Source organism: Haliotis cracherodii, unplaced genomic scaffold (assembly GCF_022045235.1).
Source record: "Haliotis cracherodii isolate W230 unplaced genomic scaffold, xgHalCrac1.p SCAF_4, whole genome shotgun sequence".
Classification (NCBI taxonomy): Eukaryota; Metazoa; Mollusca; class Gastropoda; order Lepetellida; family Haliotidae; genus Haliotis; species Haliotis cracherodii.
In genome coordinates, this window is record NW_027266297.1 from 63,302,335 (window position 1) to 63,328,825 (window position 26,491).

Below are 26,491 nucleotides of genomic sequence, written 5' to 3' on the forward strand. Positions count from 1 at the left end.
ACTATCGCAAACATTCTCACACGCTTCAAATGTCGATTTGGGGTTCCAGAGACTCTTATTACAGACCAAGGTCGTGAATTCTGCAATACGTTGAATGATGAGCTGTGCGAGCGTTTGGGAATAGACCACAAGATATCATCCCCGTACCATCCACAGACAGAGGGCCTAACTGAACGTTACAATAGAACTCTATGTAACAGCCTTGTTAAGTACACAAATGAGGCGCAAGATAACTGGGACATGTATCTTCCTCAGGTGCTATTTGCCCACAGGACATCACGACAGACGTCAACCAAGAATGAACCATTCTTTCTAGTTTACGGTAGAAAGTCAAGTTTGCCTGTTGAGTTGGATAAACCTTGTGACAGTGGATCAGAAGAAACTGATGATGTCAGTGCATTAGGAAGCAGGATACGTTCATTCGTTGCCTTAGCTCATAGCCTCTCCACTGAAGCATACAACATATCAAAGGCTCAGAAAACCCAACATCATAATTCTCGGTCTCGTAAGATGTCTTACCAGAAGGGTGATAAAGTGTTGTTCAATTCCAGAAAACATTCTAGGAAAGGCGATAAACTGAAAACTCGCTGGTCTGGTCCGTTCATTGTAGCAGATGTTCTGAACAAAGGGACGTATCGCCTTCGTGAAAGAAGACAATAATCAATGGTTGCAATTTGAAAATGTACAAAGAATCGAAAGTAGTGAAGTACAAGTCAGCTGCAGCAGAAAGGAACAAACTCTTCACCCAGGAATCAAGCCAGAGTACAAAAAAGCAATCGACGCTCCCATTCAAGAAAAGAAAGTTGTGAGCAGAACAGTCAGAGGATGATATTCAGCAAGGTTGTTAGGTTGGGCAGCCTACTTATACACAAAGCTCCCCGGATGTCAATAACACAACGTCGACTGCGGTCCAGACCCCCTTTAGTATTATCCAGTTGGCCAATACAGGCAAAGAGAAAAAGCAAGGTTGTTTTCGCGTTAATGTCAAAACACTCCAAAATGAAAGCTCTCCAACTTTATTCCCTGCAAAAGCATCAGAGTTAGGAATGAAGAGTGGAGAACCCACATTCGGATGGCTCGCATATTCTCCTCTGGAAAATACAACACAAATGACTGAAGAAGCCATATATCTTGGGAATATGAGCGACCATTTCCAGCCAGTCAAAGGCATCGATACTACTGGCATCCATACCCTGGAAAGAAGACCGTTTTTCAGAGCAGAAAAACATATCCCAAGAAAGTTCTTGAAGTATGTTCCCAGTGATGTTCTTGACTCCTGCTTAGTCGACAACTTCAAGGACGCGCAGTTACTTGAAACTCTGTGTCCTGGGCGGGTTATCATTATCCAGAAATTCCAAGATACCTACTATGATGTTGGTGCTCTAAACGAGATTGGTGAATGTGCACGCCGGGAGATGAATGCAAATCCTTTCAGCATGCTGTGTGATCAGGTTTCATTTGAAGAAAACTTCAAATTAGAGTACTGAACCTTCTAGCTTAATAGCTGACTTCATTGTCAGAAATGTGCCGAAGGTGTGGACAACTTACTACAGATTTCAAATTGACCGAGTAGAGATGGTTTGCGTGTTACATATTTCTTTCATATAAATATGCATTCAATCACAAAAAATGCAAACGGTGTTGGTACATGGATATCCATTATTTCCGAGATTTGCACAGCTAAATACAGCCTTAAAACTTGAGCGAGATGGCGATGGTTTGTGAGTTACATGTATCGTTCTCGAATGTTAATATAAGTATGCACTCAATAAAAAGAATGCAAACGGTGTTGTTGTTACTTGAATTGATATCCAGGAACAATATTTGCATTTCCCTGTCTTTAATTAAAACACTATTTGTGCAAATAGGGTCGCAAAGGGTTGTACATTTGTCCTTTTAAGCCCAGAGCTGATCTCTTCTAGCAAGGTCAAAGGGTTGTTTTATCTAGCACTCTTTTACATAAAAGTGGACAGTCTTTATTTTAACGAAACCGCTGTGATGCTAGGGAACAAATGTTATTTAGCATCTACAATAGGAGTTCCGAACCCACGATTAATGAATTTAGGCAGTACCTTTTAAAAACAGAGCCATCAATCCATCATCGACAATCGTGATAATCATATCCGCCCTGACACGCGGATACGAGGATGAGGGTCGGCGCGGATACAATAATATAACATGATCATTGATGATGTCATCAAGAAACAGTGGATCTATTGGTCTTGTTGTACATGAATACCAAGTGATAAAACATTCCCAGCGACTGGTAACATAGATATTCAAAGGGTGGCCATTTATCTCATGTTATGTATGAACTTCAAGGGTGGCCTTCTATTTCATGTTCTGAGTAAACTACAAGGGTGGCCTTCTATTTCATGTTGTACGTAATCTACAAGGGTGGCCTTAAGCTTCTATCCCATGTTGTATATCAACCACAAGGGTGGCCTTCTATGTCTATTTCATGTTGTGCATAAACTACACGAGTGGCCTTCTATTTCATGCTATGCATAAACTACAAGGGCGGCCTTAAACTTCTGTCCCATGTTGTATATAAACCACAAGGGTAGCCTTCTATTTGATGTGTGTAAACTACAAGAGCGGCCGTAAGCTTATATCCCATGTTGTATATAAAGCACAAGGTTGGCCTTCTGTTTCATGTTGTGTGTAAACTACAAGAGCGGCCTTAAGCTTCTATCCCATATTGTATGTAAACTCAAAGGGCGGCCTGAAGCTTCTATCCCATGTTGTGTATAAACTACAAGGGTGGCCTTCTATTTCATGTTGTATAAAAACTACAAGGGTGGCCTTCTATTTCATGTTGTGTCTTAACTAATGGGGTGGCCTTAAGCTTCTATCCCATGTTGTATATAAACCACAAGGGTGGCCTTCTATTTCATGTTGTGTATTTTATACCATCTGTGTGCATACAAAGGATGGCCTCATAAGGTTTAATGAGTCATAAGGTGTAAACACGATAATTTTAGAATTTAGGCACGCGAAACTGTCACAGTCATGTTTATGGTGAAACGTAGACGTCGAATAAACTAAAGCTGATTGACGGATTTAGCGTTGCTTAATGAATTGAAGTTTAGCCTTTTTCTTTCTGGTAAACATTAGTAATTTAATCATGAAATGTATCGACCAACTATTTTGAAAACAAAACACGTGTATGTTCATAGGAAAAATAATTTAATACAACTGGTCTCTGAATGTGGAAGAAAGTATAAAGGCCGACTGAAATCACATTAATTTCCTTACGGCTACTGCTTTATTCGTGCCCTAACTAGATGATTTTCAGGCCGCTTCATCTCCTTCAGGTAACCTTGTTTCAATACATATGTACACAACAAAAAGGATATACCTCAAAAGAAAACATAGAAATTCGATGTAAACATGTCTATAGTGTAACAACTTAAAAACATCTGATATATGTGTTGATCACACCACTATATCCGACGTTTATTATATCCCCCACATACTGCCATGTGGTGGATCATGTCGGACAGAAATATACTCAGAAACGTTATTTTGCAAAGATATGTCTTGAAGTAAGTGCTACAGCCAAAGAGAAAAGTCAATGCCTACTGCTCAGAGGATTTAAAGAGGGTGTGAAGGTGTGCTAGTGATGTCTAGCGTCCAATGTCTAGTTTTCCACAAGGCCCCCTACTAGGATGTTATTTGCAATGTCCACTGTCTTCTATTTTATGCATAGAACATATAGCGTCAAGATTATCATTTGGCCTCCATGGTCACCCAGATGTATAAAGAAAACTCAAGGGTGACACACAGCGTGCGATGATGACCACGGCCCGACAGATGTGAGTTAAGGTCAAACATGTAGAGATTACATCTAAAAGTCATGTTAACACCGCAGCCTGCTGGATGTGCATATTGACATAGAGGCTGAGGTTCATCTTGTCACCCAGGCCCGTTGGATGTGTACGCGTGCGTAGAGGCTAATATTCAATGTTATCACGTTAGCCTGCTGGACATGTATATTGACATAGAGGCTGAGGTTCATCTTGTCACCCAGGCCTGTTAGATGTGTACGCGTGCGTAGAGGCTAATGTTCATGTTATCACGTTAGCCTGCTGGATGTGCATATTGATATAGAGGCTGAGATGCATCTTGCCATCCAGACCTGTTAGATGCGTACGCGTGCATGGAGGCTAATATCCATGTTATCACGTTAGCCTGCTGGACATGTATATTAACATAGAGGCTGAGGTTCATCTTGTCACCCAGGCCTGTTAGATGCGTACGCGTGCATGGAGGCTAATATTAATGTTGTCCTGCTGGATGTGCATATGCGCGGAAAAGGCTGGTATTCCTGTTGCCCGGTGCTCTGATAGAATGCATATGAGCGAACTGAGTGCTATTCATGTTGTCACCTTGTTTGCCATATGTGTACAGCGAGTGTTGATAGTACCCAGGACCTGATGTGACAATCTTTACTGGCAAGTTCTTTTGTCTCTCACCGACAGCCCTGTCTCTCCGCTGTCCTCTCTGTTGAAAACCTTTCCTGAATTTTTGTATGAACAGCATCGACAGGGCGATCTGTAGCACCCCCACCGCTATCAGAATAGCCACTGCCAAGGCGCCGCCCACCAGATGGGGGGTGATAACTGACAGTGCAGATGTGTGAAGGGATGTTGAACTATCCGATCTCTTTTCTCGAGCAGGTGTGGTTTGTGATGAATACGATAATGAGACAGGGGTAGTAGATGTTTCATCCAATGGTGAAGCAGGTGTATTAGATGTTTGATCCAATGATGAAGCAGGTGTAGTAGATGTTTGATCCGATGATGAAACAGGTGCAGTTGATGTTAGATCCGATGTTGAAGAAGGTGTAAATAGTGTTGGATGCGAGGATGAAGCATGTGCAGCTGTTGTTATGTCCGATGAAGCAGTTGTTGTTGATGTTGGATCCGATAATAAAGCAGGTGTGGTTAATGTTGTATCTGATGACGAAGCAGGTGTAGTAGATGTTGGATCCGAGGGTGAATCAGTTGTAGTTGATGTTTGATCCGATAATAAAGCAGATGTGGTGGATGTTGGATCTGATGATGGAATAAGTGTATTTATTGTTGGATCCGATGATGAACCAGAGTTCGACACAATCGGGATATCCATATTCATCGTAAAAAGAACGTTTCAAGACCGAAAATAACAGTGAAATAATTAACTGATATAAGAATCACCCATCATATACCTACTCATAATAATGATAATTATCATAATAATTATCATAACAAATGAAAGCTACTCCAATTTTACAAATTTTGCGAGATAATCACATACGATAAATACACGCATGCTTCTATCACTTTTCAGAAAGGGAGGGAAATGTTGTCAGCAATGTGTATACTGGTTTAGCACCTGAATGAGGCGTTGTATCGGAGGTTGGGGACGTTGATGTAGACGTCAGTGATGTTGATGAAGTTGACTCCCTTGGAGTAATGTTGTCAGCGATTGTTGTTGGGGTTGTTGTGTCAGTAGTTCTCTGTGCAGAACCTGAAATTAGCGATATTGGTATTGAAATCAATAAGTCGTAACAGGATGCTTGGCAGAGGATGTTGCAGGGGTGGGCTTGGCGATGGGTGAAGTTTGTTTGTTTGTTTGTTGTTTAACGCCGCTCTCAGCAATATTCACGCTATATGACGGCGGTCTGTACATAATCGAGTCTGGACCAGACAATCCAGTGATTGATATCATGAGCATCGTTCCACGCAGTTGGGATACGATGGCATGCATCAACCAAGTCAGCGAGCCTTACCACCCGATCCCGTTTGTCGCCTCTTACGACATACATAGTCACCCTTTACGGCAAGTATGGATCGCTGAAGTAGAGCAGTGGCTGCGTAAGTATGGAGACTCTGTGAGAAGGAAAGATATTCCTCTTCCACCCATGTGATGACAAAAATATAAAAAAAATATGTATAATGTATATACGCACCCAAAAAAGTAGGTATACACCACATTAAAGTGTTATTATGTATTGTTCTATACAGCAGAAGCACGTGCTTTGTGCCAGTGGGTCGGAAGTATAATATGGAACACATAGGTCAAGGACACTATGCTTCCATCCGGGTTCACGATCACCCGGTTTCACAAATCATGCAGCAGAAAATACGTGCCCACGAGAGGGAAAGACATACAGTCATTTAACATTCTGTATGACATGTATCCTACGTCACTGACTAGGCAACACTAACAGGCGGGAAGTACCAGTCATGCATGAGGACCTGTTCCATTTGTGTGAGGTCAAGTAATGGCAGAGGTTGTCTTTTTACACGCCTCAGTTCATCACGGATGTATTTGATGTTACAAAGGTTTAGAGGATAAAATTTGGAAAATGTATGTACTTGTAAACGTGAAAAGTATTTGATTAAATTGTATTTATGGACTCTTTAGTATCGATAGTGTCATGTTGTGAAATTTTAAATTAGATATGTATTTTTGGGTCATATTTACTGTCAAACACCTTTAATTTAAGTAATTCATTTTCAAATTATTTTTCATTTATTTGTCCCCTAGAAGCAGAATGTTATTTTTCAAATGTATTCTTTATGAAGGAGAAGTTATGATGTACATAACCCAAACTATGAAGCAGCATGGAGCAACTTCAAGTCAGAAGTAGCCAAAATGCAAGATAAAATACACTGACTTATCAACGTGATCAACAATTGACATGTCCTGCATTATGAATGATACTGACCAAGAGATTAAGTGTGATGCTATTCTGAGGGAAGAAAGCAATATTGTTTTTTTCACATCCATGTCATTGTCATAGCACTGTAGGCTGTGACTGATATCACGAGTAAGATCCATTGTGATGAACAGTAGAGACTTTTTATTAATATTTCGGGTTGTGAGACTAAAACGATCAAAATATTTGCCAGGAGTCCAAAACTTAAATATGTTCAACTTATCAAACATTCAGTAAACAATTATAAACACGATGTAGAACAAAGATATTGATTTTAAGTCAGCGATAGGAATAATTTCACCATTTTTTCATAATTTGTGTATTGCAAATATTTCAAGGTAAACAAATGAGGTAACCGACATTTCATATGTTCCACTAAGCATTTGGACCAGTCTGTTTTATGATTACTGGTCCTGACTAATGTATATTGGTTATTGCGCTGTCAATCAGTATCTTTGGGTGATTAACCCTAAACGTTGATGGAAACACAAGACATGTTGATATTTCGACAAAGAATTAATTTCATAAGGAAACAACTACTATACCATTAGTTAAGTTTTCATTGGCAAGCATCTGTTGTATTATCTACCGATGAACTGAAAATATATTATCATACATTCTTGTCTAGTCTTCCTGGGAAGGATTGCTACTTGTTTAGTAACGCCACACTCAGCAATACCCCAGCTATAACTCCATAATACCAGCCTAGTTCGGCAAGGGTGAAAACTGGACTTTTATAGTCAGTTTACGCTCTTGCTTCGGGAAGATGTAGATAATCGAATATGGACCAGACAATCCAATGATTGACACCAAGATCCTGAGAGGGAGACGGCGTGCCGACAACTATTTATCAGATGTGTTCCCGCAGTCAGTATGAACGTTTTGGATGGAGACACGCATCTTTTGGGGAACATCCTTCATGGTTACAATCCATAACGGATAATTGTGATCCGGACATGTCGAACTTTCCGCGGAGTAATCTCCTTGGCCTGCCACAGGTAAACCTTCATTCGTGCTTGTTGTAGTGTTCAGTTGTTATTCATTTATGCATTATTGGTCCAGCAATGTTTGGACGTTGTGCACCTTTGTGTGTCGTGTGTAGCTGTTGCCAATTAATACCAATGTATATTTTCTTCGAGACATGAAAACGGTTCAGCATTTGGCTTATGTCACGTGTACACGTGTGGTTCGGATGTTGCATGAGAGAAATGGCAGCAACTGCCGACCTTGCTTAAAAGGATACTAGCATAACTAAGTGTAAAAGATACTGACTTGTGGTATCAGGGAGGTGCACGGGAAGGATGTCGGAGTCAACTCGGAAAATGAATTTGCCAGCAACGCCAACGTTAGACAGTTTAGTAATGTTGATCAGTTCATGAGACTTGGATCCAGGCAGGAGGTACGACCTCTTCTCATCACCAGCTAAGAAGCCGCTCTGGAACACACAATTAACGGATGTGTAGTCAGATATGTATACAGCCAGCTCAGATACACATTGTAAACGTCAAACAATCAGAGACGTGTACAGCCAATTTAGATATACAATGTGAACGTCACACAGTCAGCGACGTGTACAGCCAGCTTAGATACACAATGTGAACGTCACAAGCCAGATAAATATACGGCCAGCTTAGATACACAATGTGAACGTCACAAGTCAGATAAATATACAGGCAGCTTAGATACACAATGTCAACGTCACAAGACATAAATAGACAGGCAGCTTAGATAAACAATGTGAACGTCACAAGTCAGATAAATATACAGCCAGCTTAGATACACAATGTGAACGTTACACGTCTGATAAGTATACAGCCAACTTAGATACAAAATGTGAACGTCACAAGTCAGGTCAATATACAGCCTGTTTAGATGCTCATTGTGAATGTCACACAGTCAGAGACGGGTACATCAAGCTTAGATACACAATGTGAACGTCACAAGTCAGATAAGTATACAGCCAGCTTAGAAACACAATGTGAACGTCACATATCAGATAAATACACAGGCAGCTTAGATACACAATATGAACATCACAAGTCAGATAAATTTACAGGCACCTTAGATATACAATGTGAACGTCACACAGTCAGCGACATGTACAGCCAGCTTAGATACACAATGTGAACGTCACAAGTCAGGTCACTATACAGCCAGCTTAGATGCTCATTGTGAATATCACAGAGTCAGAGGCGGGTACATCCAGCCTAGATACACAATGTGAACGTCACATGTCAGATAAGTATACAGCCAGCTTAGATACACAATGTGAACGTCACACAGTCAGACGCGTGTACAGCCAGCTTAGATACACAATGTGAACGTCACAAGTCAGGTCACTATACAGCCAGCTTAGATGCTCATTGTGAATATCACAGAGTCAGAGGCGGGTACATCCAGCCTAGATACACAATGTGAACGTCACATGTCAGATAAGTATACAGCCAGCTTAGATACACAATGTGAACGTCACAGGTCAGATAATTATACAACCAGCTTAGATACACAATGTGAACGTCACAAGTCAGATAAATATACAGGCAGCTTAGATACACAATGTGAATGTCACATGTCAGATAAGTATAGAGTCAGCTTAGATACACAATGTGAACGACACAAGACATAAATAGACAGGTAGCTCAGATACACAATGTGATCGTCACAAGTCAGATAAGTATACAAACAGCTTAGATACACAATGTTAACGTAACAAGTCAGATAAGTATACAGCCAGCTTAGATACACAATGTGAACGTCACAAGACATAGATAGACAGGCAGCTCAGATACACAATGTGAACGTCACAAGTCAGATAAGTATAGAGTCAGCTTAGATACACAATGTGAACGACACAAGACATAAATAGACAGTTAGCTCAGATACACAATGTGATCGTCACAAGTCAGATAAGTATACAAACAGCTTAGATACACAATGTTAACGTAACAAGTCAGATAAGTATACAGCCAGCTTAGATACACAATGTGAACGTCACAAGACATAGATAGACAGGCAGCTCAGATACACAATGTGAACGTCACAAGTCAGATAAGTATAGAGTCAGCTTAGATACACAATGTGAACGACACAAGACATAAATAGACAGGTAGCTCAGATACACAATGTGATCGTCACAAGTCAGATAAGTATACAAACAGCTTAGATACACAATGTTAACGTAACAAGTCAGATAAGTATACAGCCAGCTTAGATACACAATGTGAACGTCACAAGACATAGATAGACAGGCAGCTCAGATACACAATGTGAACGTCACAAGTCAGATAAATATACAGCCAGCATAGATACAATATGTGAACGTCACACAGTCATACGCGTGTACAGTCCAGCTTAATTAGGTACACAATGTGAACGTCACAAGTCAGATAATTATACAACCAGCTTAGATACACAATGTAAACGTCACACAGTCAGCGACGTGTACAGCCAGCTTACATTTACAATAAGAACGTCACAAGTTAGATAGGTATACAGCCAACTTAGATACACAATGTGAACGTCACAAGTCAGGTCAATATACAGTCAGCTTAGATGCTCATTGTGAATATCACAAAGTCAGAGGCGGGTACATCCAGCTTAGATACACAATGTGAACGTCACAAATTAGATAATTATAAAACCAGCTTAGATACACAATGCGAACGTCACAAGTCAGATAAGTATACAGCCATCTTAGATACACAATGTGAACGTCACAAGTCATGTAAATGTACAGCCAGCTTAGATGCTCATTGCGAATGTCACACAGTCAGAAACGGGTACATCCAGCTTAGATACACAATGTGAACGTGACAAGACAGATTAGTATACAGCCAGCGTAGCCACACAATGTGAACGTCAATTGTCAAATAATTCACAGGCATCTTAGATACACAATGTGAACGTCAAGTCAAATAAATTTACAGGCAGCTTAGATACACAATGTGAACGTCTGAAGTCAGATAAATATACAGCCAGCTTAGAGGCTCAATGTGAACGTCACAGTGTCAGAGACTGGTACATCAAGCTTAGATACACAATGTGAACGTTGCAAGTCAGATACGTTTAGAGCCATCTTAGATACACAATGTGAACGACACAAGACATAAATATACAGGCAGCTTAGATACACAATGTGAACGTCAAAAGTCAGATAAATATACAGCCAGCTCAGATACACAATGTGAACGACACAAGACATAAATAGACAGGTAGCTCAGATACACAATGTGAACGTCACAAGTCAGATAAGTATACAGCCAGCTTAGATACACAATGTGATCGTCACAAGTAAGATAATTATATAGCCAGCTTAGATACACAATGTGAACGTCACACGCCAGATAAATGTACAGCCAACTTAGATACTCATTGTGAACGTCAGACAGTCAGAGACGAGTACATCCAGCTTAGATACACAAAGAGAACGTCAAAAGTCAGATAAGTATATAACAAGCTTACATACACAATGTGAACGTCACACAGTCAGATAAATATACAGCCAGGTTAGGTACACAATGTGAACGACACAAGTCAGATAAATATACAGCCAGCGTAGATACACGATATGAACGTCAGAAGTCAGATCAATATACAGCCATGGGAGGAAAACGCAAATCTAGTTATGGAACAGTTTACACATTTGCTGAAGCCCCTAAGCATGGGTATAGTGATGACAATGTTCACTATCAGGGTGAATCTGGGGTTTGAATCCAAGACTAGAGGATCCTCGCTCGACGAACTGACGCTCCTCTGCACAGCAAGTTGCAGTGTCCAGAGACGATTGGTTCACTCTTGTCACCAGATGCTGTTCTGGGGAACAAACAGCACAATCAAAACGTCACGTCGATGACCCGGGCCAAATATGTGAGACCATTAGTACTGTCTCCCTGCTGGGATCTTTGGGGCTAGGGGCTTGGGGCTTGGGGGGTGTTGGGGGTGTTTAGGGTTTTTGGGGGGTTTGAGGGTTTTTTTTGGGTGTGTGGGTGTGTGTTTGGTTTCTGTTGTAGAAATACGCAGTCAGCAATAGTGAAGCTATATCATGGCGGTATGGAAACTGTTATTAGAACAATGAAGAACAATGAAGAACAATGAAGAACGGAGAGTTGTTTATTTCACGATAAAATATTGTTCTATTATGACATCATGTGAGGGGATTCGAACATGCGCTCCCAACTTGATGACATCGTAAATTGGACGACGTTACTTTTGAGAGGGAAGTGTCTCGTTAGTTGTTCCCCATAGATGAAGCTAGGCAATGTAGATGAACGCAATGGTCGAACGATCGTTTCCTAAATTTTGGAGAGATGACAATCCGTGTTTGGAGAAATTGTACAGATGATCAGCGTGAAAAATATGAGCTACGAGAATACCAAGCTTAATATTTTTACTAATGGTCTCACATATTTGGCCTGGGTCATCGGCGTGACGTTTTGACTGTGCTGTTTGTTCCCCAGAACAGCGTCTGGTGACAAGGGCGAACTCAAATTCTGTTCAGAGCGGTGTCGAACCGAACTCACTCACTCACAAGAATAGCGACAATAGTCATAACTGAACCTCGGCATGCTTATTATGCATTACTATTTTATCAACTATATATCTCATACTCTTTCAAACAGTACCAACTTACCTGTGTACGAACGGAGGGTTCTGTGCCTTGATTTGCAGCCAGAGGGTCAGAATTATCATACACCCAGTCTAACCTTTCATAGAACAGTATCACGACTGACGCCGTGCCATCAGTTGCCATGGCGATCTGGAATGTGTCGACCTAAAGGAACAGAAAAAGAAATGCGTAAAAACAAATGACTTATCAACTATTATAGCTACAATGGATAGACTTATCATTGAACCGCCCGCATGTTACCAGAAATCCACTTTAATCTGAAAAATAGCGTTGACCACAGTCGTCACCCTTTTAAGTGATCTTTATCCAGACGCCATCATGGACAGCCCTTGCGCAACAGTGCGAGACCCGGGCTTTGGTGATAAGTGAAAAGTCTGCATACTGTTTATTAAAACATCGGGATGGCCCTGACACAGTGCAGAGTTGCATCCCTTAGGTATGATAACGACTTATGACCGTGGGTTCCAATCCCGGTTCGCCCTGATTATGTTTATACGTTTGTCGGTACCATGCCGTGGGTTTCACGAGGTACCTGCGTCTGCGAACCGCACCACGTCGCACCATCCTCTAACATCAAGCTCACACGCTCACACGCCGCGTCAAACCGAACACACGCACACTCCTGGACATCTTGCCTTGTTGTCTTCTGACTTAGCTGTAGCAACCTCGGCCCACGTCGCCAACAGTACCCAGGACGGCGTATAGTCTGCCGGGAACTCCTGGTATCGCCTGACGTCTACGGCGACAGTTTCACGTAATGCCAAAGCTGTACTGAGGACGTACCAGACGGTTCCACCTTTGCTTACATCAATGTCACAGCACAGGCCACACACTGCTGGAGTATGTCCGGGATTAGAGATTGTTTTTTCAAATATTACAGAATCAAGGAATGTCACAGAACCATCATTGTTCACCTGGAATGAAATATTTTCTCGTAAATGGACACATGGAAACAATACCATCGGTCCATAAAATTGCTTCAGGAGGACCTGTTTCAATGACGCTGCAATCTATAAACCGACATTGTAATAATCAAACTTGACAAAATATTTAATATCATGAACTTATGTATATTACAAAACGAACACTGAGAAATAATTGTCTAGTTTTTTTCATCCCGTGGGGCAGCGATAACTTTTGAGAAATGGGTTTTCAGCTACGGTGCTGTATCTTTATTCAGCAACAACCATAAACCTATTGACGGGGACACATAAAGAAATAGGGCTGACTCTTGTTTTGTTTGACAGGCGGGACCACATCGGCACACTACAGTAAGGCGGACCAATGGTCGAAAACTCTATGTCTAGATTCTCTTACAGATTACAAGATAATGAATACAATCTGATATATTATCCGGATATATGAACACAAGGCTAGTCTTTCGATACGAGAGACGGACACAATCCGGGCATATAAACACAAAGCTGGGCTCCCTCTACGACAGATGGACACATCCCGGATATATGAACACGAGACTAGTCTTTCTCTACGACAGATGGACACAACCCGGATATATAAACACGAGGCTGGGCTTTCTCTACGACAGATGGACGCAACACGGGCATATAAACACAAGGCTGGACTCTGTCTACGACAGATGGACGCAACACGGGCATATAAACACAAGGCTGGAGTCTGTCTACGACAGATGGACGCAACACGGGCATATAAACACAAGGCTGGACTCTGTCTACGACAGATGGACGCAACACGGGCATATAAACACAAGGCTAGACTTTCTCTACGACAGATGGACGCAACACGGGCATATAAACACAAGGCTGGGCTTTCTCTACGACAGATGGACGCAACACGGGCATATAAACACAAGGCTGGACTCTGTCTACGACAGATGGACGCAACACGGGCATATAAACACAAGGCTGGGCTTTCTCTACGACAGATGGATGCAACCCGGATATATGAACACAAGGCTAGACTTTCTCAACGGCTAAAAGAAGCAGGGAAAGATGGTATCACATGACTGTTTGTTGCCTGAAATGTTGGAACAGAAAGGTGTGTCGTCGTCAGATCGTCTTGTTGTCACAGTCATATCTAGTAATATCTAGTTAAATCTCATGTTCTGCATATTGTTAACTTCCTATTGATTTTTAAACCTTTACAATACTTTTACTCATCCTCAGGCAAACAAGAACTATTTGACAATCTATGGAAGCCCACTGGAAAGTTTAGCTGCCCTTGCAAGTCCCTGCAATAACTCATGGGCTAGTTCCATGGACGAAACATAGTCGCAAGAAGATATATAGTAATTAAAATGATAAAAGCTTTAAATATGTTTGAAAAAGCAAAACAACAAAGAGTTTTTAACGATTAAGTCGTGACCTTAACCTTTGACATACTCGAGACATATGCCAAAGTAATTCTCTTGATCCACCAGAGATAGGTCCATTTTATGATAAAATCATCTGGTATCAATAACGTATTCAAGAGAATGTATGATACATCTTCTTTTCTCAATTACCTCAATATTGACCTGTGACATAAATGTAGTTTTGACATAAATGTTGTGGTAGAATTGTAAAGATTCACGCAAACAAGAAGTTCCATGAATGTTCATTGAACAATACCCGAGTAAGTAAAATTAATATTATCATGTTGTACGAAAACATTAACGCTGACCTTGACCTAATCTAATCGACCTTGACGAATCGTGACCAGTTGTTTTCTCTGAAAACGATCCGTCATACAGAAGTTGTATAATGCATAAATACAATCTGAGAAGGTGTAACCAGAAACATATAAGTAAGTCGTCTCTATCTCGTGACCTTGACCTCATCAAACTATTTCACAAGACCATTTGGAAGAATAATCTGAGTAGCAGACAATAAAGAAAAACACCGGCAGCTGCTAAAACATAAATAATGCAGTATGTGTTGTAAATATATAGGGAGATGATAAAAGTTCAGAAAGAAACATAAAACATTACAAGGTCGATGCTACACTTTCACTTGCAGAATGTTTATCTGTTTTCCATATTATCTCCCGCCTATCTTCCCGCCGAGGCAAGGGAGTTAACTGACAATAAAAGTCCAGTTTCCATCCTAGCCGAACTAGACGGGAAATTCTGGGCTCGATCGTAGTGCCACCAAAGGCTATTACGAGTTATATCCCATATGTCCTTCTATGATTTGATCGATAATCAAGATCTATATTGTAATAAAACGGGTCTAAAATAACTGTCGACGACTAGTTGACGGGACAAATGCTTTGCAAATCCTGCAGTTGACCGAAATTTGCATGTTGCAATCCATATTGTTTACAAACCGGATGTCTAGTTCGTTATATGATTTTGATTTTGAAACACAAGGCAGGTCTTTGTGTGCGACAGATGGACACAACACGAATATATCAACACAAGACTCGTTAGTCCAGCCAAAATGTAAATCAGTATATCCAGCCTAGTTCGGCAAGGGTGGAACTGGACTTTTACGGTCCTTATCTCGGGAAGATGCTTCCACTCGGAGACAATATTGGTAAGAAAGTAGGATCAGGCTTTTTATCTCTGCTTGTATGCATATAGATTACGTAAGACGAGACTAACGGGATCGGGTTGTCGGGTTCGCTGACTTTGTTGAAGCATGTCATCGTATCCCAATTGCGTAGATCGATGCTGATAATATCAATCACTGAATTGTCTGCATAGGCTCGATTATATTAAGACCGCCGCCATATAGCTGGATATTGCTGGGTGTGGCGTTAAACAACAAATAAACAAACAACAAACAAAAGCAAACAGATTAATTCTAGTTGTGTAGAAATTATTAATTTTTATTTCAGGCTAATAATTACACCCATTGTTGAACGCATGACTGCTACTTACGGGTAATGAGTACTTATATTCATATGCGGAGGATGTATAAAGAATGAATTAAATATTTATGCGTGCAGCTGAATTTATTTTTGATATACTGTAGTTCCATTTCAACAATTCTATATTCACTTCATTTCATGGTTACGTTGATCTGATCTTTGGAGCATAATAAGCAGTACCACTCAATTGATTTAATCATATGTTTGATTTTCAATTTAACATATCTTAAGTCACCGATATTATATTTAACAAATTAAGTGAACTGACGCTTAGTCAGCTCTGAAATATTTTTTCCACATGGTTTTAGCTGTTGAAATATATCGCATAATACACAGCTGTTAACGAGTATCTTTTTTTGAAAATCAATACTTTTTTCGGCACAAATATACATTTCAAACGTGGTAAAGGTCATGTGGTTTGTAAATTAATTTCTTACCCGTCTACATTGAACCAATGCATATTTACACAATATTATCCAGTCACAGATTACTTTTTACAAACTGTTGCAGGAACGATTAATAGTAAAATACACATAATCAGGTTTAACAACAATTCTTTCAGTTTACTATTACATAAAAACACCCGGTATACTTTCATTTGCCCCTTTTTTATACATTGCCAGTAGAGACTGTTCACGTATGATAAAATGACAATTTTAATTACATGGGGTTTCCATATCAGATATGTTTGATATTATTCACGTTATCAACATCAGCTTCTGTTAAAGACAATAAATGTATTTTCTCAGACTAGCAGTTGTCAGACTTTCATTTTTTTGTGGAAGCCTCGGTGGCTGAGTGGGTTAGATCGCTGACTTTGTGTGCTGGCGATTAGGTGCCTCATTCTGGCAAGTGTGGGATCTAATCTCGTACGGGACTCAACCCAAAAATGTACGAGAATCTGTACTTTACTAAAAAAGTGTTATCCTCAAAATAACATTTGTTACATTTGACCACTTTCTGAATGACATTATGTATTCATACTTTCTCAGTGTGTAATATGACATGCAAAATGTATTCCTTGACAATGTTATCATGAAGAAAGTAATTTATTATAGAAGGGCGGTGAGAGAAAGTAATTTATTATAGAAGGGCGGTGAGTAAGCAGCTTGAGGAGATAAACAGATCACTATCTTTCATGCAGTGTATTCATATTATGTTTTGATGTACTTGGTTAATTAGGAGATAAACATACTGTGTTTTCAATGTAGGGCTAGGTTACCTGTAGATTTAACCGTGCTAAATTGAATTTGGAACCGAACGCGCAGCAAATATACAGAGTGAAGCGTCATGGGTTCAGTCTAGTGTTTTGTGTGAGCTATCGATCTGAATTACGGAATCACCGAACAAAATAGGCGCTGCATATACTCATGCAGTTTGTTTACACCGTAATACACGTACTTCACTCGAACATATGACAGGCATTGAAAGCATATAAGCACGGCAACTTGGTAAGCTAACATGAGGTGGGCATACTAAAGAAAACAGAGCAAGCTTTGAAAGTTTTTCGCTCTACATCGCACGTCATATCGCTCATTGTGACGCAAAAGATATGACGTCACAGTCGTATATAGAAAAGCGCCAAAATCCCATGCTCTCTGTTGTCTCCAAAACGTAAATACATTCCCTTTGTAGATTTCCATTGTGTTTTTTGCATGAAATGTATTGCCACACATCCTTTGAATATTTTAGTAACCGCATCTGTGCATTTTGTAACCTGTAATTGTAGATTTAATTATTTAAATATGCCTTCCGACAATGACTGAAATAAGAACTATTCTATGAAGATTAGGTTATGCGGTGATGCGCCGCCAAACCCGCTGTTTATTGTGATTTATTGTGTTTTAATAGCCTCTGACTGACCAATCAGAATCTAGTAAATTCTAAATTCACCTTGTGCACCTGGTGACATGTTTTCGAACGCTCACATACCATATTATTAGTATTATGCTGAATGCGATGTAAAGAATCAGCAATGTATGGCTGATTGACCAATTAAAATCGAATAAATTCCAAATTCATGGTAGAATTGTATATGACGTAAGGTCATATCAAGCCCTGAAAGAAATAGCTCATAGCAACATGTATTCAATATGTACTCTGCACCTGGTTTTGAAGTTTCTTTAGCAGTGATTCTGTTGGCAAATTGTATTAAAAGAGCCTGTTTTTTTCGTGTTGAGATATTCATTCATTGCACTTGTACCTTGTGACATGTTTTCGAACGCTCACATACCATAGAATTAGTATTGTGATGAATCCAGGGATGCGATGTAAAGAATCAACAATGTATGGCTGCATACAATTATACATCCCATGTGCTCATGACTATCAATTAAAAATGTAAAAGGCACAATAAAAAGCTTTGACAAATATTGCGCAACATAGCATATCTTGTCATATGTTCGAAGACCGCCTCCGTGGTCTAGTGGTAGAGCGTCCGCCCGGAGAGCGAGAGGTTCGGGGTTCGATCCCCGACCGCGTCATACCAAAAGACGTTAAAAGATGGTACTTGTTGTTACCCTGTCTGGCGCTCGCCAAAACAAGGACTGGTCGGTTCGGAGTCAGTATACTGTGTCTGAGTGGGGTATTCATGTTAAACTGCGTCATGGTATCTCAGTGAGCTAGCACTATAAATCGGCATCAGTCCGGACTACTACAAGCAGCCACACAAACACATACACGTACGTGCATGTAGCTATATAAGTGCAATAATCTTGGAGGCGACGTTAAACCCCATTTCACCTCACCTCACCTCATTTGTTCGATTAACATTATAATAAAGCGCTGATGGGGTTCTATATTATCCTTTTGGGTTATTAAAATGCAACTATGCAGATGTACCTTCTCAAATAAGTTCCGCACTGTCATCCGGAGACCTTCTATAAAATATACCACAATTTGATATTGTTCTGACAAAACCGCCTATATGTATCGCAGCACAGGCGCCCTATGAGGAGATGGTATCACAGCATCTACATCAAACGGTGTATTCCAATTAATGGAACATGTGTACCAGATCTTCACGGAAGTCCATCTAGTATACAGAATGATTAATCGGCGCAATCTTTGAGATCGATATGTGATAACGTTCGTGTGTATATGTATATAAAGTGTGATACACATTGGTGCATTTATATGATCAAAGTTTGCATATGTAATACATTCTGCTGTATGGTAGAAGCTGTTACAAGTTTATGTAAAACAGTCTTGTAGAGTAGTGTTTATGTGTGGTAGAAGCTGGTTTATGTGCGGTTGAAGCGAGTTTATGTATGAGAGAAGCTTGTTTAGATGTGACAGAAGCTTGTTTATGTGTAGTAGAAACTGGTTTATGTGTGATAGAACCTGGTTTACGTGTGGTAGAAGATTGTTTATGTGCGATAAAAGCTGGCTTATGTGTGAAAGAAGCTTGTTATGTGTGACAGAAGAAGTTTTTTTATATGTGATAGAAGCTGCTTGTTTATGTGTGGTATATGCTTCTTTATGTGTGGTAGAGTCTGATTTATGTGTGAACGAAGCTTGTTTATGTGAGGTAGAAGCTTGTTTATGTGTGAACGAAGCTTGTTTATGTATGGTAAAAGCTTGTTTATGTGTGAACGAAGCTTCTTTGTGTGAGGTAGAAGCTTGTTTATGTGTGACAGAAGCTTCTTGTTTATGTGAGGTAGAAGCTTGTTTATGTGTGACAAAAGCTTGTTTATGTGTGGTAGAAGCTGGTTTATGTGTGGTAGGACCTGATGTATGTGTGGTAGAACCTCGTTTACGTGTTGTAGCAACTGGTTTATGTGTGGTTGAACCAGATTTATGTGTGGTAGAAGCTTGTTTATGTATGGTAGAAGCTGGTTAATGTGTGACAGAAGCTGCTTGTTTATATGTGGTATATGTTTCTTTATGTTTGCTAGAGCCTGATTTATGTGTGAACGAAGCTTGTGTATGTGTGACAGAAGCTTGTTTATGTGTGGTAGAAGCTTGTTAATGTGTGACAGAAGCTTGTTTATGTTTGGTAGAATCTAGTTTATTTGTGGTTGAAGCTGATTCATGTGTGCCAGAAGCTTATGTTTATGTGCGATAGAAGCTGATTGATGCATGGTAGATATGTATATATCATGGAAGTTTGCATAATATATAATTCGGGCGGTGGTAAATATTACATACACATTGGTGCGTTTACATGATCATTGTTGGCATATGTAATATATTCTGGTGCATGTTAGAAGTTGTTGCAAATTATGTAATACAATCTGCTACAGTGGTGGTTTATGTGTGTTCGAAGCTGGTTAATGTGGTTTATGTGTAGTGGAAGCTTGTTTATGTGTGGTAGAAGCTGGTTTATTTGTGATAGAAGCTGGTTTATTTGTGATAGAAGCTTGTTTAAGTGTGATAGAAGCTTGTTAATATGTAGTAGAACCTGATTTATGTATGGTAGAATCTGGTTTATTTGTGGTAGAAGCTGGGTTATGACGGATAGAAGCTTCTCTATGTGTGAACGAAGCTTGTTTATGTGTGAACAATGCTTGTTAATGTGCGGTGAAAGCTGGTTTATTTGTGGTAGAAGCATGTTTATGTGTGACAGAAGCTTCTTGTTTATGTGAGGTAGAAGCTTGTTTATGTGTGAACGAAGCTGGTTTATGTGTGGTAGAACCTAATCTATGTGAACGATGCTTGTTTATATGCGGTGAAAGCTGGTTTATTTGTGGTAGAAGCTTGTTTATGTGTGACAGAAGCTTCTTGTTTATGTGAGGTAGAAGCTTGTTTATGTGTGACAGAAGCTTGTTTATGTGTGAACGAAGCTTTTTTATGTGTGGTAGAAGCTGGTTAATGTGTGACAGAAGGTGCATGTTCATATGTGATATATGCTTGTTTATGTGTGCTAGAGTCTGACTTATGTGATTTTCTATGTGAAATAATCTAGTTTATGTGTGGGAGAAGCTTGTTTATGTATGGCAGAAGCTGGTTAATGTGTGACAGAAGCTGCTTATTCATATTTGGTATATGCTTTTTTATGTGTGCTAGAGCCTAATTTATGTGTGAACGAAACTTTTTTTATTTGTGACAGAAGCTTGTTAATGTGTGGTAGAAGCTTGTTAATGTGTGAAAGAAGCTGCTTGTTTAATCGTGACAGAAGCTTGGTATGGGCATGTTGGCGGTGGTAAATATCATATGCACATGTATAGATATGTAAAATATTCTGGTTTATGGTAGAAGCTGTGACAAATTTATGTAATACAGTCTTGTAAAGTAGTGGTTTATTTTTGGTAGAAACTGGGATATGTCTGGTGGAAGCTGGATTTGGGGTGATAGAAGCTTGTTTGTGTGTGATAGAAGCTGATTTATGTGTGTTAGAAACTGGTTTATTTCAGGTAGAATCTGGTATATGTGTGATAGAAGCTTGTTTATCTGTGACAGAAGCTGATTTATGTGTGGTAGAAGCTGCTTTATATGTAATGGAAGTTCGCATAACATGTAATTCGGGCGGCGGTAAATCTTATGTACACATTGGTGCGTTGATATGATCAATATGTGTATATGTAATACATTCTGGTGTATGGTAGAAACTGTGACAAATTTAAGTAGTGGTTTATGTGTGGTAAAAACTGATTTAAGTGTGGTGGAAGCTGGATTTAGGGTGATAGAAGCATGTTTGTGTGTGATAGAAGCTGATTTATGTGTGGTAGAAACTGGTTTATGTGTGATAGAAGCTTGTTTGAGCTTGGTAAAAGCTTGTTTATGTGTGGTAACGGTTATGTGTGGTAGAAGCTTGTTTATGTGTGTACGATGCTTGTTTATGTATGACAGAAGCTTGTTTATGTGTGGTAGAAGCTTGTTTATGTATGACAGAAGCTCGTTTCAGTGTGGTAGAACCAATTTTATGTGTGAACGAAGCTTGTTTATGTGTGTACGATGCTTGTTTATGTGTGGTAGAAGCTTGTGTATGTGTGGTAAAAGCTGGTTTATGTATGACAGAAGCTAGTTTATGTGTGGTTGAAGCTGAGTTTATGTGTGGTTAAGGCTGGTTTATATGTGACACAAGCTTTCTTAGGTGTGATCAAACCTTGGTTATGTGTGATAGAAGTTGGTTTATGTGTGATATAAGCTTGTTTATGTGTAGTAGAGCCTGATGTATGTGTGTTAGAAGCTTGTTTATGTGTGGTTGAAGCTGGTTCGTATGTGATAGAAGCTTGTTTATGTGTGATCGAACCGTGTTTATGCGTGAACGAAGCTTGGTTATTTGTGGTAGAAGCTGGTTTATTTGTGGTAGAAGCTTGTTAATGTGTGGTAGAAGCTTGTTATGTGTGGTTAAATCTGTTTTTTGTGTGACAGAAGCTTGTTTATGTGCGGTTGTAGCAGGTTTATGTGTGGTAGAAGCTTGTTTTTGTGTGATCGAACCTTGTTTATGTGTGGTAGAAACTGTTTTTTGTGTGAACGATGCTTGGTTATGCGTGGTTGAACCTGATGTTTGAGTGGTTGAAGTTTAATTGTCGAAGAAGCTGTGTTACAGAAGCTTGTGTAAGTGTGAGAGAAGCTTGTGTAAGTGTGACAGGAGATGATTTATGTGTAGTAGAAGCTGATTGATATGTCGTAGAATCTGGTTTATTTGTAATAGAAGTTCGTATAACATATAATTTGGACGTTGGTAAATATTATAATTAAATCTCGTTTGTAGAAAAGAGGGACGTTAATCGAAATGATGTCTTTTTGTGTGACACAAATAGGGGAGTGGAAGTTCTTGAGTCGCACGTATATCAGTCAGACTGATATGATCGTACACAAGTCGTTGCCTTGACAGTTGCAATGTGTTTTTCTACGTGTGTCTGTGATAGCATCTAAAGGCTCTTAACGTTATAATAAGTATGGTCACCCACTGGCGTCACAAAGACGAGGGACGGGTATTGACCAAACGAAATACTTCATGAATATTATACATATATGATGAAGCACGCAACGATCTATTGTCACACCCATCTGAATAAAACAACGTTAATGTGAACTTTGGAATCGTTAGTCAAACTTTTAGGAGTTATAAATATGTTTAATAACATTACAAATTATACAATAAGAACAAAAGCTGTCGCATAGATTTAATTAAATATTTAATACCTATATACCAAACTTCCATCACATGTATAAATCAGTTCTACATATGTGACAATTTACCACTGACTTAACAAGGAAATAATATTATTGCATATACAGTAATTTTATTTTCGCATACTATATACTTTGAAGTGATAACGAATACCAATTTCGTTACACCAGAACCTTTATTGAAATGCAAAAGATTGTTATCGTGTTCTGCAGGACGATTGCGAGTAATCCGCGGATATCCCGCGGATAAGTTGCAAATAATTTGCGAATAATTTGCGAATTATTTGCGAATCAATCGCGAATATTTTGCTTATAATTATATAAGGAGTTTTGGGGACTATGACGCCGTCAACGCGTGGTGGGCCATGGCATTACCCCCATACATGTACAATGTATACTATGACGTTGTGAATGGATTGCAGGTACATGTAATGTTTGATAAATACATGTACTCCTACAAAGTGATTATTATATTATATAAGCATTTTCATTAGACGCACACACTTAAATTCCCAGGTTGTTTATATCAAAACCAACTATTTAATATGGATCTTTCTGTGTGTAAGTGTTAGGTGTCACTGTGACATAACAGTAGACATTGTACATAACAAGGTTATGACAATCAGATAGACGGAGAAGAAGACAGCTAATTGTCTTGTATTAGTTTGTAATTAATGTGTTCATCAATTGTCGTCAGTGCATTCAAGCTGTTTTCAACACCTTGACATACCCTTTCTACTGGATGTTTTGTCACTTGTCCCAACAAAATATACTTGTTATGCTTGATGACTTAGCTAACTTTATCATGACATGTTTTGAGTATGCAAATTTATCTTTCAAGATTTTCCCTATTTTGCCCTGTGTGATACCAAGATCAGGTTGACATACTCAGTCGCTCATATCCATGACATATTTCACATATCGTCTATTAAGGGTCAGATAAATAATGTTTCCAATTTTCATGAGGATATCAAACAGCGCAGTATGTTTTGGAATGATTAGTTCAGTGTGGCAAAAACAACACAATGTACATGTATAATGTGAATAACTCTCAAGCGAAAATAACTGTACACTGATTAAAGTTATATATGTGAGCAAATAGCGTTAGTTAATGAAAATCAAATAATCAGGTTTGATTGTTCTGACGTTCGGTATTTACATATTGTGTATATGAAACATACATATAAAAAATACACTCCAGTGACAAAACTAATTTTCTCAATCGCCCCATTTAGATTCCGAGTTGGGAGAAGCCTTTGAACTTGTTTTCTGATTCAGTTATCATCACGTCCCTTATGTGAACATTTGATTTCCATCCATGTTCATTTTGATGGAGAAATTGTGCACTAATTATATGTAACCGAGTCACAGACACAGGTGAAAACAAACTCAAACAACATGAAAACTGTGGTTTTGAAAGCCCTTGAAGAGAACAAATTAATGCGTTTCACAATATGACCGTTGCCACAGCAAAGGAACCGTTTTGAAATACTTACAAAAGCAGTGCTGTAGTTTGTTCCATAAAATCGGAAAGGCGGCTGTAGGCTGAGGTCGGGGCCAGAACTACCGTCCCTTCCGGGGGTGGCAGTGTGACCCTCGGCAGCGCCGTACGGAAGCAGCGAGCACTGGACCGACAACACACAAATGGCCAGCAGCCATACGGGCCAGAGGACTTGACGACTCATTTCCAGATCAGTGCAGTGTGGACTCTCTGCAACATAACATCAGTGGGATCAGTTCCACATCTTACACTTACATCAGCAGCAGATATATCCTCCTTACTCCAGACACACCAACCTCCGTTGTATTCTGATAATATCCATACGTTTAAGGAAATCAAACGTTCGTGTATACGCGAACATTGCATACATATTTGCCAAATATATTTTCACGTGTTTCCCAGTCACACATGAAAGCAAGTACAATTTAATTTCGAAAATATTATCGCACTGAAGCAAGACTGTGACTTCGGACACGATGGTAGAACTCAGTTACATCTTACCTTAAAATATTTAGTTGCTAAATGATCCAGTTGGATAAACAATGACAACCTGGCGATGCCCTTACCTTGATGATACCCGTGACAAGATATGATTTAACTCTATCCGTTTATACAACAGTAATACGAAAGATTCCCAAGAGAAATACAATAGATGTAAGTTTCACTTGTTTTTATCTCATTCACAAACTACAGGTAGTTCAATTAAGAAAATCCAAACTGATTCGGGGACATATGACAGGTATGTCGAACACGCAGGGCGACAGAATACCTGCAGATACCCTGAATATACCCACATAACTGCTGTGATGGTATCGACAGAGTGGGTCAACCCACTGCAGTGACTCATACTCTCTATGGCTGACAATGATGGCGGTCTCCTCCCCAGAACATCGCACGGAGCGGGTGGCAGAAACAGGGTGTTTGGTGATTGATGGGCCACTGAGATGAGATTATTGCACGACCCACATGCTTATCTTAAGCCCTCCAGACCGTACCCAGTGATTACACTGTACAGACCCGAGAAGCTCATCTTTCATACAAAGGTGTCATTGGAGCCACACAGGCGTGTAACGTGCTTGTCTGAGAAGTTATACATTTTCAAGATAAGTTATGTGTTATGTTTTTGCTAAGATATATTTGCATTTTAGTGCTATCTTAAAGGATGCATTCAATTTCAGTAAATGTTTATCTTAAGCATCTTTCAATTTGGTTAAAGTAGCGAATAAAGATCCACACGCCTTCTATTTAAATGGGAAACTTGGCTTACAATGCACAAAGCGAACAGTGGCTATAAATTTCTCATGAGCAATAGGTTTTTATGTTTATCATTTAGCCCCCTGAGGAGATCATAATTGAAAGAAAATATCTAACCGGTGAAATATTGTGTTACAGTAACAGCAGCATGCAGCAATAGCGTTTAGCTCCATATTGTTATCTCTACTCTTATTTACACGTTGTCATTTATACCATCCAAGTATGTGTTTCAGGCAAAATGTAAAGTGATGTGCAATATTCAGGCAGATGTTTCAGTTAACATGTAAAGTGATGTACAATATTCAAGTAAGTGCCCCAAGCAACATGTAAAGTGATGTACAATTTGCAGGTATGTCTCTGGCAACATGTAAAGTGATGTACAATGTTCAGTCATGTGTCTCAGGCAACATGTAAAGTGATGAACACTGTTCAGGCATGTGTCTCAGGCAACATGTAAAGTCATGTGCAATATTCAGGTTTGTCTCAGGCA

At 39.5% G+C, this 26,491-nt stretch overlaps 1 protein-coding gene across 5 annotated transcripts; it reads right to left on the minus strand.

The window, feature by feature from the left end:
* Positions 1–3,878: 3,878 nt before the first annotated feature.
* On the minus strand, positions 3,879–25,804 carry LOC139480019 (uncharacterized). 5 transcript variants are annotated; one of them, XM_071262993.1, is made up of 7 exons: positions 25,743–25,804; positions 24,743–24,957; positions 12,971–13,249; positions 12,339–12,479; positions 7,982–8,144; positions 5,380–5,514; positions 3,879–5,060 (listed from the first exon to the last, which is right to left on the minus strand). In XM_071262993.1, exons 2-7 carry the CDS (start codon positions 24,929–24,931, stop codon positions 4,282–4,284), a joined length of 1,686 nt encoding a protein of 561 aa, XP_071119094.1. In that variant the 5' UTR covers positions 24,932–24,957; positions 25,743–25,804; the 3' UTR covers positions 3,879–4,281. The 5 variants fall into 5 exon arrangements, with proteins under 5 accessions (XP_071119094.1, XP_071119093.1, XP_071119092.1 ...); XM_071262992.1 differs by lacking the exon at positions 25,743–25,804 and adding an exon at positions 25,314–25,576; XM_071262991.1 differs by lacking the exon at positions 25,743–25,804 and adding an exon at positions 25,249–25,576.
* Positions 25,805–26,491: the final 687 nt, after the last annotated feature.